The 16,439-nt window shown below is 42.0% G+C and overlaps 2 protein-coding genes and 1 long non-coding RNA gene across 3 annotated transcripts; 1 reads left to right on the top strand and 2 right to left on the bottom strand.

Annotated features, from left to right (window-relative positions):
• Nucleotides 1-83: 83 nt before the first annotated feature.
• Nucleotides 84-9,348, bottom strand: LOC119157676 (fatty acyl-CoA hydrolase precursor, medium chain-like). The gene is made up of 13 exons (XM_037408778.1): nucleotides 9,220-9,348; nucleotides 8,416-8,620; nucleotides 7,872-8,007; nucleotides 7,474-7,607; nucleotides 6,795-6,948; nucleotides 6,436-6,537; nucleotides 5,496-5,594; nucleotides 4,880-5,020; nucleotides 3,505-3,585; nucleotides 2,455-2,602; nucleotides 1,661-1,810; nucleotides 768-840; nucleotides 84-619 (listed from the first exon to the last, which is right to left on the bottom strand). Exons 1-13 carry the CDS (start codon nucleotides 9,293-9,295, stop codon nucleotides 430-432), a joined length of 1,689 nt encoding a protein of 562 aa, XP_037264675.1. The 5' UTR covers nucleotides 9,296-9,348; the 3' UTR covers nucleotides 84-429.
• A 3,379-nt stretch (nucleotides 9,349-12,727) lies between these two features.
• On the bottom strand, nucleotides 12,728-14,569 carry LOC119157678. Its single transcript, XR_005107626.1, has 2 exons — nucleotides 14,474-14,569; nucleotides 12,728-13,171 (listed from the first exon to the last, which is right to left on the bottom strand). It is a non-coding gene; the product is annotated as an uncharacterized LOC119157678 (long non-coding RNA).
• Nucleotides 13,679-16,105, top strand: CIAO2B (cytosolic iron-sulfur assembly component 2B). Its single transcript, XM_037408779.1, has 5 exons — nucleotides 13,679-13,869; nucleotides 13,972-14,051; nucleotides 14,576-14,701; nucleotides 15,180-15,225; nucleotides 15,764-16,105. Exons 1-5 carry the CDS (start codon nucleotides 13,728-13,730, stop codon nucleotides 15,859-15,861), a joined length of 492 nt encoding a protein of 163 aa, XP_037264676.1. The 5' UTR covers nucleotides 13,679-13,727; the 3' UTR covers nucleotides 15,862-16,105.
• The last annotated feature ends 334 nt before the right edge of the window (nucleotides 16,106-16,439 follow it).

Genomic DNA, 16,439 nt, shown 5'->3' with positions numbered 1-16,439 from the left:
ATTTTTCCACAGAGGACATTTCTGTATCTAAATCAGATGAGAACTTCTGTACCATTGCTGATACACTTGACATCAAAAGACAGTTTTACTTTTAAATCGGTTCTTTATTAATTTCACTTCCTTAAAAAAATGTTGCTGCTATATTGTGTCTTCAGTCCCAGGGAAGCAACAGAAATCTGCTTGTGGGGAAATCTGGTACCTATATTTAATAAGTGAGGCTCCTGTTGTAGACATGAATCCAGGAAAAAGTGAAGGATCAAAAAGGGGAAAAATATCAATTGGAATTATTACAGTGAATAACTGCAAATATGGCAACAGTGAAGAAAAGGTCAAAAGAAGGGAAACCTGATTTTATCCTCAAAATTACTTTAAGTAATTTCTTGTACTATCCTAATAGTTTGCATATTATGTGTATGTTTAGACTGTAAATTATAACTCTGAATTAACCTTCTTGTTTTCCATTCTTTTGTTGTTTGTCTTTTCAAACATCAGCTTTCTCCAGAATTCTACCTTTTTTTCTTTCAACTTTCTGGCCACCTTTTGGTTTAGATTTATTTGCAAGTATTCTTCATTTAGGTTGTAAGATGGCCATTCAACCAAACCCTCTCCATTAGGATTTCTGTAAACAAAAAGAAAGAAAAAGTGAATTGCCCTTTTCAGTCACAAGGGAATTCAATCACAGAAATTAAGACTGAATCAACAGAACAGCTAATTCACTATGGAGTCAATACAAACTAGTAATGTGTCATGAATCTCATGGTTCTTACCCATTTCGAGCAAAGTTAGCCCAGTACTTCATTAGAGTTCTACTAAGGTTCTTTTCTTCCTCTGTAACTTCACCTGAGAGAGAAAATAATTATTGTGCGTGGCATAAACCAAAACATTGCTTCTACAGAAGCAGCATTTCAGACTGTGAATATGTTGTAACAACTTACTGATTACAACAGAGGCAATGCACCTGCAATATGCTAGTAATACAGCAATCATCAGGAAAGGATTTCAGCGTTCTTTATGAATGAGGCTGCTATAATTATCCTTAATCTTTCCTCAATGGACCAGTTCCGTTTTGAATAAAATGCTTAAATATTAATTGAGTCTTTAACTTAACCATTAGATCATCATGCAGAAAATAAAACACTAGAGTTCCAGGCCTTGCACTAATCAACACAACTGGCCTACTATCTGAAAAAGAGACCGAGTCCCAAATTCTCTGGATCCTGACAGCCCCTGGGATTCCCTGGAAAGGAGACATGAGTTTAAGTTCCTCAGGAAAAGAAAAGAGCCTAGATTTCCTTCTTCCCAAGCACTCTGCTAATCCCCTGCAAGTTTAATTGACCCTTCCTTCAATTTATTTTTCAGCCAAAACTATCTTGCAAATTCATGAACAGTGCTGGTACAATGACGGTGATGTTTTCTAGCAAATGTCCTATTTGCCCATTTGCTGACAATATGTGTAACTTACTATGCTTCAGAAACAGCAAACTGCACATGATAAAGAATGAAGAAGACAGTAAATTAGTGTTAAACAAATTCTAACAGGAGAAAGGTATCACTGTTAATACATGCACTTTGATTAAAATGGAGGCTGAATTACTGAACAGAATAATGCCAGTGTTATGAGAGCAATTTATAAGCGAACACTGAGTGTTCTATTCCTTACTACGTAGCTGAATATCACCAGCCAGATATGGTCCTCCAAAGACAAAGCCAACTTCATCTCCATGATCAGCTTTCACATACTCTGGTTTACTATCCTGGTATGAAGTGGGCCGATGCTGATATTCAAAGAAGTAAGCAGGGGCTCCAGACTCTAGAGGACATAACATTTAGAGAGTTAAAGAAGAGAAGCATAAATTACATCAGCTGTTTAAAGTATTACTTTAAATATGCCCAAAGTTTTATACTGGGCACATTTCCAGTGTAATGTCACATTCAAATATGTATTATTCTTTTTAATTCAAAATTAAGATCTCACAGCACTTACACAAAAAAAATCACTCCAGGAAAACTTACAGAAAACAAAATAACATCAAATTATTTTCCAGTTCCAGGTATTTTGGCACAGCTTGTCTGCACTTAGATACCAGAAAATCTCCAGACTACAGAGCTGTTGACTTCCCAAGCAGCAGTAGGCCAAAAGACAAATTCCAGGTTGCTTTAATATATTTTAATTTTTAAGCCTGTATACTTCAGTTAGCAAACATTTACTTGTGTTATCATGCTCTGCTCTCAATATATTATGACTGTAAGTACAAGTGCAAGACACTACTACAAAGATAAAGGAGTACATACACTTGTTTCACACAATCCTGCAGATCTATATCACATGCGCCTTCAAGTTCCCAGTGGGAATTTCAAGAAGGGATGCCTACACATGACAGGATTTGTGTCTACATCATTTGATCCAGCAGGTAGTAAGAGGTTTGAATATCCTACTAGTGTTCATTAGCTCACCTCTGTGATAATTCAGTGCTTTAATGGATGGCATGACAATTCCTACATCCCCTAGCAAGTCCAGAAATCGGTCCCGTAGCTCAGCAGGATCGTCAGTGTTTCCCAGATATTCATCCACTATCACAGGCAGAAACTCTGATGGTACATGCTAAGAGAAAAAGGGGAAACAAGAAACAGAAAATTTATCACACTCTGAATTAGCAGCTATAAATGTCATCTTTTACATTTCAGAGATTCTGCAAAGGCACAAAGGTCCAGGGTAGCACCCATGTTGATGGGAAACCATGACAGCAAATAAAATCTGTTCAGACTTTTTGTGGGGAAACCCCCTTCTGCACCTAACACCAAAAAAACAAACCAACCAACCAACCTCAGGTCAAATTTGCAACGGATTTATATAGGTTAAAACTCTACAGGAATCAATGAAATGCAGCAGCGCCTCCTGATAATACTGTTGGTTTCTGTTTTCTTTAGGAGAAAGGAGATAGGGATAACAAAAGTAAATTCTCTGAGTCCTTGAAAGATTTATGGGCTATTAGACTACAGGGCAAGACCAGTGGGATCTCCAAACACAGCTTACGTTTTTAGTGTTAGAATTTGCTGATTGAAAGATAAATTTCAAAACTAGGAATGCAAAGTAACTACTTTAAAAGTTACTTTTAATTTAACGTAAACATATTGAAAACCCTGTTTTGAAACCCATCAATCAGGAGATTAGCCATCAGATACCATGAGATTAGAGACACTATTACAGTAATCCTATATAAAAATACATAAAAGAAAAATGCCGGTTCAGAAGTCTAGAAGGAAAAAGGCGTTTCCCCAAATCCCAGGCCTGACTCAGTCCTGTTTCTGTGTAACTCCATACACTGTGGTCCTGTCAACTTTGCTGGGCCTCTACCCAGAGCATAACATCACCTCAAGTCTTAGTAAGACTTAGTAAGAGTATGACTCAAGCAGGAAATTAGAGAACAACAAACTCCACAAATCTGTTATATACATTAAAAAGGAATTTCACTTCTCAAACTAGATTAGTGCAACAGTACTTACCATCATTTGTAGTAAAAATTCTAAAGTTGAAGTGATTGATTTTTTATCTCCTACTTCCTTCAAACCTGGTATTTTTGATGTCTGCATGGAAAAAAAGGATGTTACTAGTGCCAATCAACTTCTCCAATATTTTTAACATTCGAACTACATTATTCCACTTCATTCTTACTACTAGTGTTTATTTTTGAAGCATCATATCATATGCAAAAATGTAGTACAATGCAGCATCTGTCTTGAAAATCTTGTATTTACTGCAGTAAATGTTTCCTTGGTGAAAGTTTCTACATAAACTACCCATACTAAGTAGTTTATCCTTAAATCAACACATATTGTTAAGAAATTTCTAAGACTAGAAAGCATTAGGGCAGAATTGAAGCAAAAAGTTTCTGTCTCAAAAGCTTATTTTCCCCCTGGTAGGGGAGATACTAAAAGTTATTGGCAGCCTCTCTATCTAGTCCAATTGTTTGAACCCTTCGAAGTAAAGATAAGGCAATGCTCCTCCTCTTTTGGAACATTGCATAAAATGACTCTTCTTCCAACAGAATGAATTAGAACAGATTTCACTTTACATTTTTCTTCTTGGACTCAGTACCAGCGCACTCCCAGAGACACACAGTTACTACATAGATTCAAAACAAATGCTGTGTACTACATAGATGAACATGAATACTTGGGAAATGAAGAAAAAAGGACAAGGAAGAGAAAGGACACAAATCCACTGCCTGCAGCTTTGTTCACCATATAGCCATTGCTTGTTTTTTAGAGTTACCCATAGAATTCATATCAGAAAGAATTAATGCACTGAGCATGGAATGGACACCTGCATTACCCCCATACTCTGTCCCCAAATGAGATAGTCAAACGATAGATTTTTCTGCATGGTAATAAGGAAAACAGGGGCAATGATATAACCAGCAGTCCGAGTTCATAATGACATACAGCATAAGCTGTTTAAGGTGATCAATGTCACATTTTTAAACATTCTATGTATCAATCTTGAATACCATCTGTTGTGGGGGAAAAGATTGGTTTTAGTTTTCTTTTAGTAATAAGCCCTTGACTGTTGCATTCTTTCCTCTCTCTGCCTGGATGAGGGATTACAATGTTAGGATAAGAAAATACTGTATAAAATTGATGTTCCAGGGATGCCCATGTAGTTTAGCTTGCAGGATGAAGCCTATCACTGTTTTACGACCAACTGCTTCTGGGTCACTACAGAATCATAATGCAAGCAAAGTTTACCTTATATACATTTCCAACAGTGCAAAGCCTTTTGGCAATACTTAAAAGGTGTCCTACCAGCAAATACCTTCTCAGAGTTGCCTAGATAGTTAACACAAACATTCAAAAAAATGAAGAATGGCCATTAAATTACAGATCTAATATTCCAGCCAAATTCATTGTTGGTGACTCCTATCATATATGGGACTGCATTAAATTCTTTCCCAGCCAGTATGTCTTCAGGTGACTTAGGAAGAAATACTCCATCCAAAACTAAGGATAGATATGACATTTCCTGAAGGAGGAGAAAAAAAGATCAAATTACTTGTTAATGCTATTTTCCATTTTTTCCTTCAAACCATATAATAAAATATCCACATTTAATGTTCTAAGTGCAAAAAATGGCTTTAAGAAATCTGAGTATCTACAGCTACTGTAAAATAAATTTATAGTTCAGCACAAGAGTAAAAAATCCAAGCCTGGTTGGGTCATGCTATGCAGTAATGTAATGTTTTCCTGAGCCTGTCTTGCTCCTAACTGACATTAGACATGTGCGCTCGAGTCTTGGTCACAACTTTACAGGTGCTGTGAGACTTCACTGAAAATTTGAAAATTATGTGATATTATTTCAGTATTTAGGGGGTATTTTGACAAAAGTCAAGAAAAATCAACTTGGGAATAGGCCCACAATGAATTCTGGTCAGAGGCTGAGCTGAAGTTTTGCAAGGGTACCATTAAAAATATCTGTCACTAAGCAAAGATTCACCTACCGTACTGTGAAAGACTATGTCCTTTGCTTCCTGGTTCCTTAAGCAGTTTATCAGTGAGAGTGAACTGCTCGTCTCACATTTAAATATACTTGCAACTTTCTGGAAATTATCAACAAAGACAAAACCTGTTAGCTATGAGGGGTCTTTAAGGAATTTATAAATATAAAATTATTATAAACATTACTGTTAATAGTTTTATCTAAGGGCAGATTCAGGTGAGTCTGATAGGTCTTTCAGTATTTTATTTTACTAGAAATACTACAGTTTGATCAGAAAATGAAATTATTCTTACTTCTCTTTCTTGCTGTATTTCTATTCACTGTAATACACCAGCCTTGCTGCAGGCATAATACAAGGCTGTAACATAAATTTCAGAAAATCAACTTATGAGAGACTTACATTATTACTACCTGCTGTTTCAGAAGGAGAAATGAAAAGGTACATACCGAGAGGAATTTAATATTAATTTTTTTTGTTGCGTTTTTTTTTTTTAAATAATTCATTTACTTCAAATAAAGCTCCTCCATAAAAGACCATATCTGCATAAAAACTGAATGCCTCTTCCGGATTCTAATTAAACTTCCCATAATAAATTTCATAGTTACTCTATAAGTTACAGTGTGCATGAAAATGAACATATGGCTGCCTTGGCATGTGTGTAATTGAAAATACCCAAGTTGAACCACAAATATTATAATCACATAACTGTAAAATCTACTTCCAACACCAAATGAGATTGAAAATAAATAAGATTATTTGAATGAAAATTTACTTAGTACTAATCTATATATTTATAGGTATGCAGTGAGAATAAATGTGATCAACTTTGTTGCATAACATGCAATCAGATTTTCCCCTTTTCTCTTTAACCAAATTATCAGATATCAGAATTATCCTATTTTAGGTTATAAAGGCTTTAAAAAAAAAAAAAAGAGCCTACCTTAAGATCTGTTGAAAGAAGTAAATCTTCCTCAGGAGGGATTAGAATTCCACTTTCTGATATTGCTTTATGAAAGAGATTCTTAGACAAAGGAGATAAAACCTGCCAAGAAGGGAAAAACAGATGTATTTATTCTACAATTAAGGTCCTTATCCTATAACTTTATGCTTGACTGGACTGCTGGATTCAGTGGGGAATTACACATTTTTATGTGCTTACAAGGGAAGTGTTCAGACTTAGCACAATATGCCATTAATCTTACTTTCAAAAATCAGATTAAACACGAAATGTTATACTATTTGAGTTTTTGAAGATTTTTTTTAAGACTTTACTTTTTAGTGTATTTACTGCATGCCTACATGTGCAAAAACAGAGCAAGATCCTGCAGATACACCAAAGAGTGTGACAGATCCTGGATCTCCACCAAAGTGTTCAATATTTCCTTGGATCCACTGAAGAGCTGCTACTTGATCCAAAAATGCCCAGTTCCCACGAGCATGTTCATCACCAGTACTGAAAGAGAAGTATTATAAGCCAGCTTCTCAGGAAGAGTAATAGTTCTTCTAACACCAGAATAAAATAAATCCCACCAATTTACATTTTGTGTAAGGTCTCATACGTGGCCAAGGAAAGATCTGTACAGCCTACTGACCTAAAATCCTTCATAGTCAGATCTAAGCCCCACTGATTTACTTGCCTCTACCGTTTGTTTACCCATATACAGATAGCTTCCTGGCCTTTACACTGTATGACTTTTTTCTTTACACACCAAGGGATAGAAGGCAAGAACAAACATCCTATCCAGAACCAAATAATCCCAATTCTGATTTGACAGCAGGTTCCAATCAAATGACAATGTAAATGGAATTTATGGATATTTCTCAATGTTCTCCAGTCCTGCTGTCATTGAACTATGTATTTAAACCACCGTGACAGCAGGAAGCTGGTGTGGAACTTCAGCTGATTCAGAAAACAAAACCATGCATGCTTCAAACATGATCGGAAGCATTTTGTAAAAAACAAAATAGGTCATCTTACCTGAAGAATCCAAGGAGTCCAAGTCTGTACTGAATTATTACTACCACAACATTCTCGTAGGCTGATAGTGCAGAACCATCATACCTAGCAGCACCACCAAATATAAAATTTCCTCCATGGATCCACACCATTACCTTAGAGAAAAAAGGGTGAGACACACTTTTATACATTGCTTGGTAGATTTCATGTGAAAGAGGATGACAACATCAGAGAATTTGAACTTCAAATCACCAAACCTCAATAGGAGCTGAATTTTAGGTTGGTGGACTTTGAATTTTATGTAATAATATTGTTTTTGTTAATACAGCACCAGATTTTCAAGGGCAATTAAGTGACTTAGGAGCTATCATTAGGGGCCAACTTTGTGCAACACAAGTTTGTAAAATGAGTTTACGTACAGGTAACTTGTCCTTGTTTGAACCAGCAGGGCTGTAAACATTTAGATACAAACAGTCCTCAGAAGTTTGGAATGGAAGGTGCTTTTCTTTAAAGTTTTTTTCAGCTATTTTCAACATGGACAGATCTTGAGGACATCTTCACAAAACAAAGGAAGCGTGACTATTAGTAATAAAACTGCAATAGCAACAATGTAACAATGATAAAGAAAACACACTTTCTTTTGTCCCACAGGCTGAATTCCCACAGGCTACTCAGAGTTTGTTACTTATATACAGTTAAAGGTGAGGCCTGTAAAAGCACAGCTCTGTGCACAGTACTTAAAAGGCTGAATCATTTCATCACAGCATAATGAGAAAACATGTTTCCAAAGACAGGAGTTTCCCAGGAATTATTTGTGGTCCCTTTTCCCACAGTTCTTTTGAAATATTTCAGTACTGGAAGCATATTCATTACCAGACAAAAATCAGACCTCCGTACCCTAATAAACACAACACTGACAAACGTGACCAGGTCCTATATACAAATGAACCGAACAGCTCTCACAGTGGTGGGTAAGAAGTTGCATCTCTCAGACCATTCCAAGGTTCAGGTGGTTCAGGGGGGGAAAACCTCAAGGATCCAACTGGGGCTTTTGCAAAAGGAATCCCAAGGAAAACGTTTACAAGTCTGTCTGTCCCCTTCACATTTGCCTGCCTCCCTTTGAGCCGCCCATGTGCGATAGTCACTTCTAGCTCAGCACCATTCTGTCCTAAGTGACACATAAGATAAAAGAAAAAACACTGCATCTTCACAACTGTAACGTTATCATATAATGTTTACTATATTGTATATTTATATTAATTATATTAATTATTCTATAACTCTATCATAATTACCAGACTTTTCAATTAATTACTTTAGATTTTGTTCAGTTTCATTTCGCTTCTATGCAATGACAGACAACCCCAGCCAAACACTCTTAAAGCTGGATTGGCCAATGACAACAGGAACTAGGCAAGACAGTTTAGTCACTCTGCAAGAGCATAAAGCTTAACAACAAATTTCAGAGCAAACAGAAATCATTAATATTTTCTTAATTTATCATCCAATAAGATCTTAAAAACATTTTGTTTAGATAATTTGGAAATGTTTTTGCTTTCTAACTTTTAAGAAACAAAGTTTTATTCTCATAAAATCATATCAGGAATGGTTTCAGCTCATAAACCCGTAATTTTTGCAACAAGCTTATTGGAATACTTCTGCAGATTACTAACAAAAGTATAAGAGCAGTAGACTTTCAAAATCACTACACTGCAACTTGCTAGTGCAGTTGCTTCCCCAACAGCAATAACAGATATTCAATTTTACCTTCTGCTTCGCAAGTGATGAATGCTATACTGCAAAACAAGGCACAAAGCAAAGAAATGTGGCTTTCAGGAGCCATTTTTCACGCCCGTGTGGACTCTAGATTGTTTTCTGGTTTTGTCCGGAAGAGAATGGTACAAAGGTCCCTGCTGAGGGCATTCTGATTAGGGAGTGCAGCTAAATTCCCTTATGAACATGCACTGCATTAAGCACCTTCAGAGCTGTAGGTGATACAAAGTGTAAATGCAATCCCTTAGTGCAACGCATTTCATCATTACCTGATCCTAGGAATGAATGATTTAGAAATGATCCAACACCACCTGTGAACAACAACAAAAGGTCTAATCGTAGCTAATCTGCTCTTAATCCTGCCAGCAAACAGTGAAGCTCTGAAGATGTGCCAGAGCTGTCAACGCTTAATATCTTGTAAAAAAACGCCAAAACAACAGCCTCACCAAAAAACAGGATTACAGATTACAAATAACTAGAAAATAAGAATTAAAAATTAAAAAGAATAAAACCAAAAATAGTTAATTCTTGCAGAAGTTTTCATGAGGGCTAGCAAGGCTGTACCATAATTATGATAATAATGATCATAATAAGATCCCACAGATCAATATGTGGCTCCAGACCTGGTGTTACTGGCTGAATTTTGGTTTTTTTGATCATAGGTCAGTTTCACATCCCCAGGTCTGCTGGTGACCGACAGGGTTCACCAGTCTGAAAGGGGGAAAAGGATCCTAGGCCAGGAGTTAGCAGGGCTCATTGGGAGAGCTTAAACTAGATTCCAAAGGGGAAAGAAATAAAACCAAGCTCCTTAGAGATGAGCCTGTGGACCACATCTTGTTGGAGGCAAGATTGATAGCCCAGCTGAAGTGCATTTACACCAATACACCCTGCATGGGCAACAAACAGGAGGAGCTGGAAGTCATTGTGCAGCAGGAAAACTATGACAAAGTTGCCAGAGGCAAGGAGGGTGCGGCAGTGGGGTAGCCCTGTATGTCGGGGAGTGATTTGGTTGTCGAGAGCTGAATGATGGTGGTGATGGGGTTGAGTGTTTATGGGCATCAGGGGGAGGGCCAGCAAGGCAGGTATCCTGGTGGGAGTCTGTTGTAGACCACCCAGCCAGGATGATGACACAGATGAAACATTCTACAAGCAGCTGGCAGAAGTCTCAACATCACTAGCCCTTGCTCTCCTGGGGGACTTCAACCTACCAGATGTCTGTGGAAACATAATACAGGACAGAGGAAACAGTCCAGGAGGTTCCTGGAGCGTGTGGGGGGTAACTGCCTGGCACAGCTGGTCACTGAGCCAGCCAGGGGAGATGCCCCGCTGGACCGGCTGCTTGTGAACAGGGAAGGTCTTGTGGGTGATGTGGTGGTCAGAGGCCATCTTGGGCACGGTGATCATGAAATGACAAGATTTTCTGATTCTCGGGGAAGTAAGGAAGGGAAGTCAGCAGAACCGCTACCTTGGACCTCCGGAGGACAGACTTTGGCCTGTCCAGGAGCCCGGCTGACAGAGTCCCTTGGGAGGCAGCCCTGAAGGGCCAAGGGCTCCAGGCAGGCTGGACATCCTTCCAGAGGGAAGCCTTAAAGGCGCAGGAGCCGGCCGGCCCCATGTGCCCAAAGTCGAGCCGGTGGGGAAGGTCGGCCTGGCTGAACAGAGCTTTGGCTGGGACTTGGTGGGGGAAAAGGAGAGTTTTGTGACCTTTGGCAAAAAGAGCAGGCAGCTCTGGAGGACTACAGGGATGTGGTGAGGTTGGGCAGGGCGAAGATTAGAGAGGTGAAAGCCCAGCTAGAACTCAGGCTGGCCACTGCCATAAAAGATAAAAAATGTTTTTACAAATTCATCAGCAACAAAAGGAGGGCCAAGGGGAATCTGCATCCTTCATTGGATGCAGCAGGGAATATTGCCACAGAGGATGAGGAAAAGGCTGAGGTACTTAATGCCTTCTTGGCCTCACTCTTGAACAGCAAGACCAGCTTCCCTCAGGGTACCCAGCCCCCTGAGCTGGAGGATAGGGACAGGGAGCAGAATGAAGTCCCCACAGTCCAGGAGGACACAGCCAGTGACCTGCTGCTCCACTTAGACACACACAAGTCCATGGGGACAGACGGGATCCACCGGAGGGCACTGAGGGAGCTGGCGGAGGAGCTCGCCAAGCCTCTCTCCATCATTTATCAGCAGCCCTGGCTACCCAGGGTGGGGGCAGCTGACTGGACGTCAGCCCACGTGATGCCCATCTCACAAGAAGGGCAGGAAGGAGGATCTGGGGAACTACAGGCCCGTCAGCGTGACCTCGGTGCCGGGGAAGGTCATGGAGCAGCTCATCCTGAGCGCCTTCACACAGCACGTGCAGGGCAACCAGGGGGTCAGGCCCAGCCAGCGTGGGTTTGTGAAAGGCAGGTCCTGCTTGATGAACCTGATCTCCTTCTGTGACAAGGTGACCCGCTACATGCATGGATGGGGGAAGGCTGTGGATTTTGTCTGCCTAGACTTTAGTAAAGTCTTTGACACAGTCTCCCACAGCATTCTCCTGGAGAAACTGGCTGCTCATGGCTTGGATGGGTGCACTCTTCTGCTGGGTAAAAAACCTGCCGTTTTGTTTCACATCTCCTGCATGAATGGTGTCATCAGCATTCAGATGCAAGGCATACCACTTCAGGCTCCTCTGCACTGCTTTCACTTAATTCACCTCCAGCGGGGACACTCAGAGCCTGTGAAGCCAACTTCACCACCACAGATCACACATCACCCTACTTGGGAAACAGGTTTGTCAAAGTCCGTTCTTTAACAAAAAAGATCACAAATGAGATAGGTAAAACAAGATTTTCTGTGCAAGAAATTTCAGAGCTACTTGCTATTTATTATATAGTTCCCAAGTCTCTGGGTTGCAAAGCGTGCCAATTTCTCATGAATTTCACCTGGAACTGAGCAAATATGCATTGCAGAATATAACTCGCCTCTTATTTTTCATACTTCCCTCAAATCTTTATGGAAAATCCTTTCTGATGCAGTCATTTTTGTTCCAGTCCAATGTGAATAGCTCCGGGATATTTGTCAATTTTTCTTGTGGACTAGGAAGACAGACCAAAACCAGCAGACAAATTTCAACATAAGGGAATAGGTGTATGCACCTGTTTGTGTATGTATGCATCCACTCATGCACATAAACATGAGGCAGAGAGTAAGGGGTTGGAAGAAGCAGGATTCCATGAGGCTACTTGAGTTGAACACTTCCCATCAGTGAAATCCAACAAATATGGGCTTCTTGTGCTGCCAAACTGAAATCTCTTCATCCAGTTTAAAAAAACCCAAACCAAACAAAAAACAAACCACAGCAAACAAAAACCACTTTTAAAAGCAGCCATCATCTTCACCACTATGGGTAAGTCAGCCTCATCAGCTTTGTATTTCCTAAGCAGCCAGAAAAATGATGCTTACCAATAAAATGTATTATCCAAAACAACATACACTAATTGAAAGACCAATTTAAGATAAAGGATTAGATTAAAAAGTGAACTTTAATGCCAATGTACTGTATATATTAACTGACTGGAATACAAAACAAAGATGAAAGCAGTGATAAATGGAAACTTTGCTCACAGGTAGTCTTATTTAAAATATCAGCAGATGTGTAAACATACCAGTAATCTTCAGAAGAGGTCCTGCTGAGGGCAAATCCGATCCGGCCCAGCTCCCTGCACTCAAAAGCACACCTGAGGTAACCGCTGTTTCTGTAAGGCAGTGTCGAGCAACAGAACCACAACATACATCTCTTCTTCCAGCTGCAACATCTTTTGAAGCACCAAACCTCAGCTCCTTTCAAATCCTCTTTTCTTTCTGTCAGCTGCTGAGGAAACTGCCGCCCTGCGCCTGGGGAAGCATGTTCGCATCTTCTCACCCGTGACCATGATGTGAAGCTGCGGGCTTGAAGCAAACCTGGCCCCTATACAAAGAGAAATCAAACATATGGCAAGGAAGCTAAAACAGGTAGCACATCATATATTTACACAGGAATATGTGCTTCAACCTCATTATAAAGGAGTGTATGATGCCAAAATAGGTCATCATTACACTCTATCACTCTAGTGTCTTAAAGTTTGCAGGTTTTTGTTAGATACAGTTTGACTTTACAAATTAATTAGGAGAGTAAAGAAATAAATTAAGCAAGAACACCGTCGGCAGCACTAAGTTCACTTCAGAGGTCCCTCACAGCCCCTCGGCCGCGGCGCTGACCGCTGCGAAGCCATTCGCTTCTCACTCAGGCTTTAGTTCAAAGCTGTGCGAGCCTGGAGCGGCTGGGCGCGCCCCCGTGCCCACCCCGGCCGCCGCCACCCTGCGCCCTCGCTGCCCGCCACAGGGGGGCGCTCCCGCCACGGCCAACACGGGCCGCCGAGCGCCCGCCCCCGCGCCCGGTGCAGCGGCAAATGGCGTCCGGGCTCCTTCCGCCCCGCCGGCAGCGCCTCCCGGCAGCGGGGGCGGGCCGGGTCTGAGCGGCCGCCATGGTGGGCCCGGGTCCGGGCGGCGGGGCGCCGCTGGAGAACGCCAACCCCCTCATCTACCGCCGCTCGGGGGAGCGGCCGGTGACGGCGCGGGAGGAGGACGACGAGCTGCCCGACACCATCGACGACCGGGAGATTTTCGATATCCTGTGGGGAAGGGCGGCGGGTGGGGAAGGGCGGCGGGCAGGGAAGGGCGGGCCGGGGGGGTCGGTGCAGCTCCGCTCCGCTTTCCTTAATCCGGCACATCTCATTCGCTCCATTAACGACCCCGAGCACCCCCTCACCCTGGAGGAGCTGAACGTCGTCGAGCAAGTGCGAGTGAAAGTGAGACCCGCGCTGCGGCGCGCTTACCGCCTGGCCCCCGCGGCCGTCTCGTCCCGTCCCGCCCGGTCCCCGCGGCCGCTGACCGATCCCCGCGGCCGTCTCGTCCCGTCCCGCCCGGTCCCCGCGGCCGCTGACCGATCCCCGCGGCCGTCTCGTCCCGTCCCGCCCGGTCCCCGCGGCCGCTGACCGATCCCCGCGGCCGTCTCGTCCCGTCCCATCCCGTCCCGCCCGTCCCCCGCGGCCGCTGGCCGGTCCCCGCGGCCGTCCCGTCCCGTCCCGCTCGTCCGCCGCGGCCGCTGGCCGGTCCCCGCGGGCGGGGCAGCCGCCTCTGCCGCCGGGCCACCAGACCTGCGGCGGGCTAACGTCAAAAGAGGGTGACTGTAGCCCTGCACGTAGTATTTAAAGAATGTCAGTGAACGTACCTCCGAGCGACAAAGCCCAGCTCCAGGCGGCGTGTCGCACCGAGGCCCCAGCTGCCCTGGAGCAGGGCGGGGTGGCCCACGGGCAGTGTTTGTTTGCGGCAGGTGAATGACGCCGAGAGCACGGTGGCCGTGGAGTTCACACCCACCATCCCGCACTGCAGCATGGCGACCTTAATCGGCCTCTCCATAAAGGTGAAACTGCTCAGGTCCCTGCCCGAGAGATTCAAGGTGAGCGATCAAATCATCCTGGAAAGCAAAAGAGGGGGATTGTGTTGGGGAAAAAAACCCAAACAAACAAAAGGCAAAAAAAAAATAAGCTGACTAATTTACAGTGAAAAATAACTATGGCCTTGTCCACATCATGGGTGAGGGAGACGCTGCAGGAAGCAGAGAGCAGCAGGTGAAGCAGCAGTGCAGAGCTACGGTTCTGTGGCAGCGGGGTCAGGGGTGAGGGGGGTCGTGGAGGGCACGGGAGGAGAGGTTGGTGCCTCACCCCCTTGTCTGAAGCAGGCTTCAGCAGATGGGCATGCAGAATGTTCTTTTTAGGCTTTATTTTATTCTGCTATATACAGCAACTGGTATTGGCAAGAATGTCCTTCTCCCCCTCTTTTTGTTATCGTCTTGGATTTATCATTAAATAGTTTGAACTTAAGCTTCTAATATTTTGTTGACTTGTTCCCTTTTTCTTTTATTACGTTTTTTTAAGTTGGATGTTCATATAACACCAGGAACACATGCCTCTGAGCATGCAGGTAAGGTTTTCAGTGCTCTGTTGTGTGGTCGTCTGGTTTTTTTTTAATCTTGAAAATTAGAGAGGAGAGAGATTCCCACACCTGCAGAGCAGGTGTTCAGTGTCTGGGACTTCGTGTGCATCAGATTCTGGGGGATGTTACAGAACAGGGATGTGTCATAATGACACTTTGATACGTTCTGTACTGTATTTTAAACATCTCCTCAGGCAACCTGTACTGTCAGCTAGTCATTGATTTGCCTGGGTTATGGAGGATTCAGAGAACGGGGAGAGGCTGGGGGGAAACTTCTTCTTGTGTTACACCTACACACGCGTAGCTCCCTGCTGCTGAATCATAAACAGCTTGCTGGTTTAACTTGTGGTAACATGGTAGCTTTGACTTCAGACTGCAGCTGTCAGCGTACTTAGCATCTGTGGAATTCCTAGTCTACCTGAGCACCATAGCAACACTGGGATTATGTGTCAACATAAAATGCTTTAAAATAGATACTGTACATCAATGTTTTGACCAATTTCCTGTGGTGTTTTTTCCTGCACAGTTAATAAACAGCTTGCTGATAAAGAACGTGTAGCAGCTGCTTTGGAAAACTCTCACTTACTGGAAGTGGTGAATCAGTGTTTGTCTGCTCGGTCATAATTGCCTGATGGGGAAATCGTTAGTGTTCTGTTATATTAAACTAATTTTGTATATAAGTGGTGATGCTAGTGTTACACTATACGTACATCTATAAGCAAAATAAAATCACTTGGATTTTCTTAAGTGTTTCATTACTCCTACAAAACACAGTATGTGGGGAAATCAGCTTACAGGCAGCTACAAAAATATAATGAAAATTGACTTTTAAATTTTATTAGTCATTGCATAGGTATGACTTTTTTTTTTAAAGATTAGTTTCAACCTTTTAACCAGTTTCTCACTATCCAAAATTAGTTACAAACTGCATTTTAGAAGTGCATTTTGCACACTCGACTTTTACAAGTATACCAAGCTAATTGGCAGTTAAAATCTTTACATTCATATGACTGTTTTGGACTGCTAATATAATTTTAGCTTCAGATACCAAAACCTGTGTAAATTCATGTGTGCGAAGTTGTAACATGTTTTAGTAGTAAGTTTAAAGACTTCTAAATTATCTGCCTGGTTTTTACTGTATTATGTTGGATTAGCCAAATATGGAGGGCTCTTTAGATCCCTATAAAAAGTGATTTAAGTAC

The sequence above is a fragment of the Falco rusticolus genome, chromosome 15 (assembly GCF_015220075.1).
Source record: "Falco rusticolus isolate bFalRus1 chromosome 15, bFalRus1.pri, whole genome shotgun sequence".
Classification (NCBI taxonomy): Eukaryota; Metazoa; Chordata; class Aves; order Falconiformes; family Falconidae; genus Falco; species Falco rusticolus.
The sequence above is the reverse complement of the archived record's forward strand: the minus strand, read 5'-3'. Positions and strand labels throughout refer to the sequence as shown.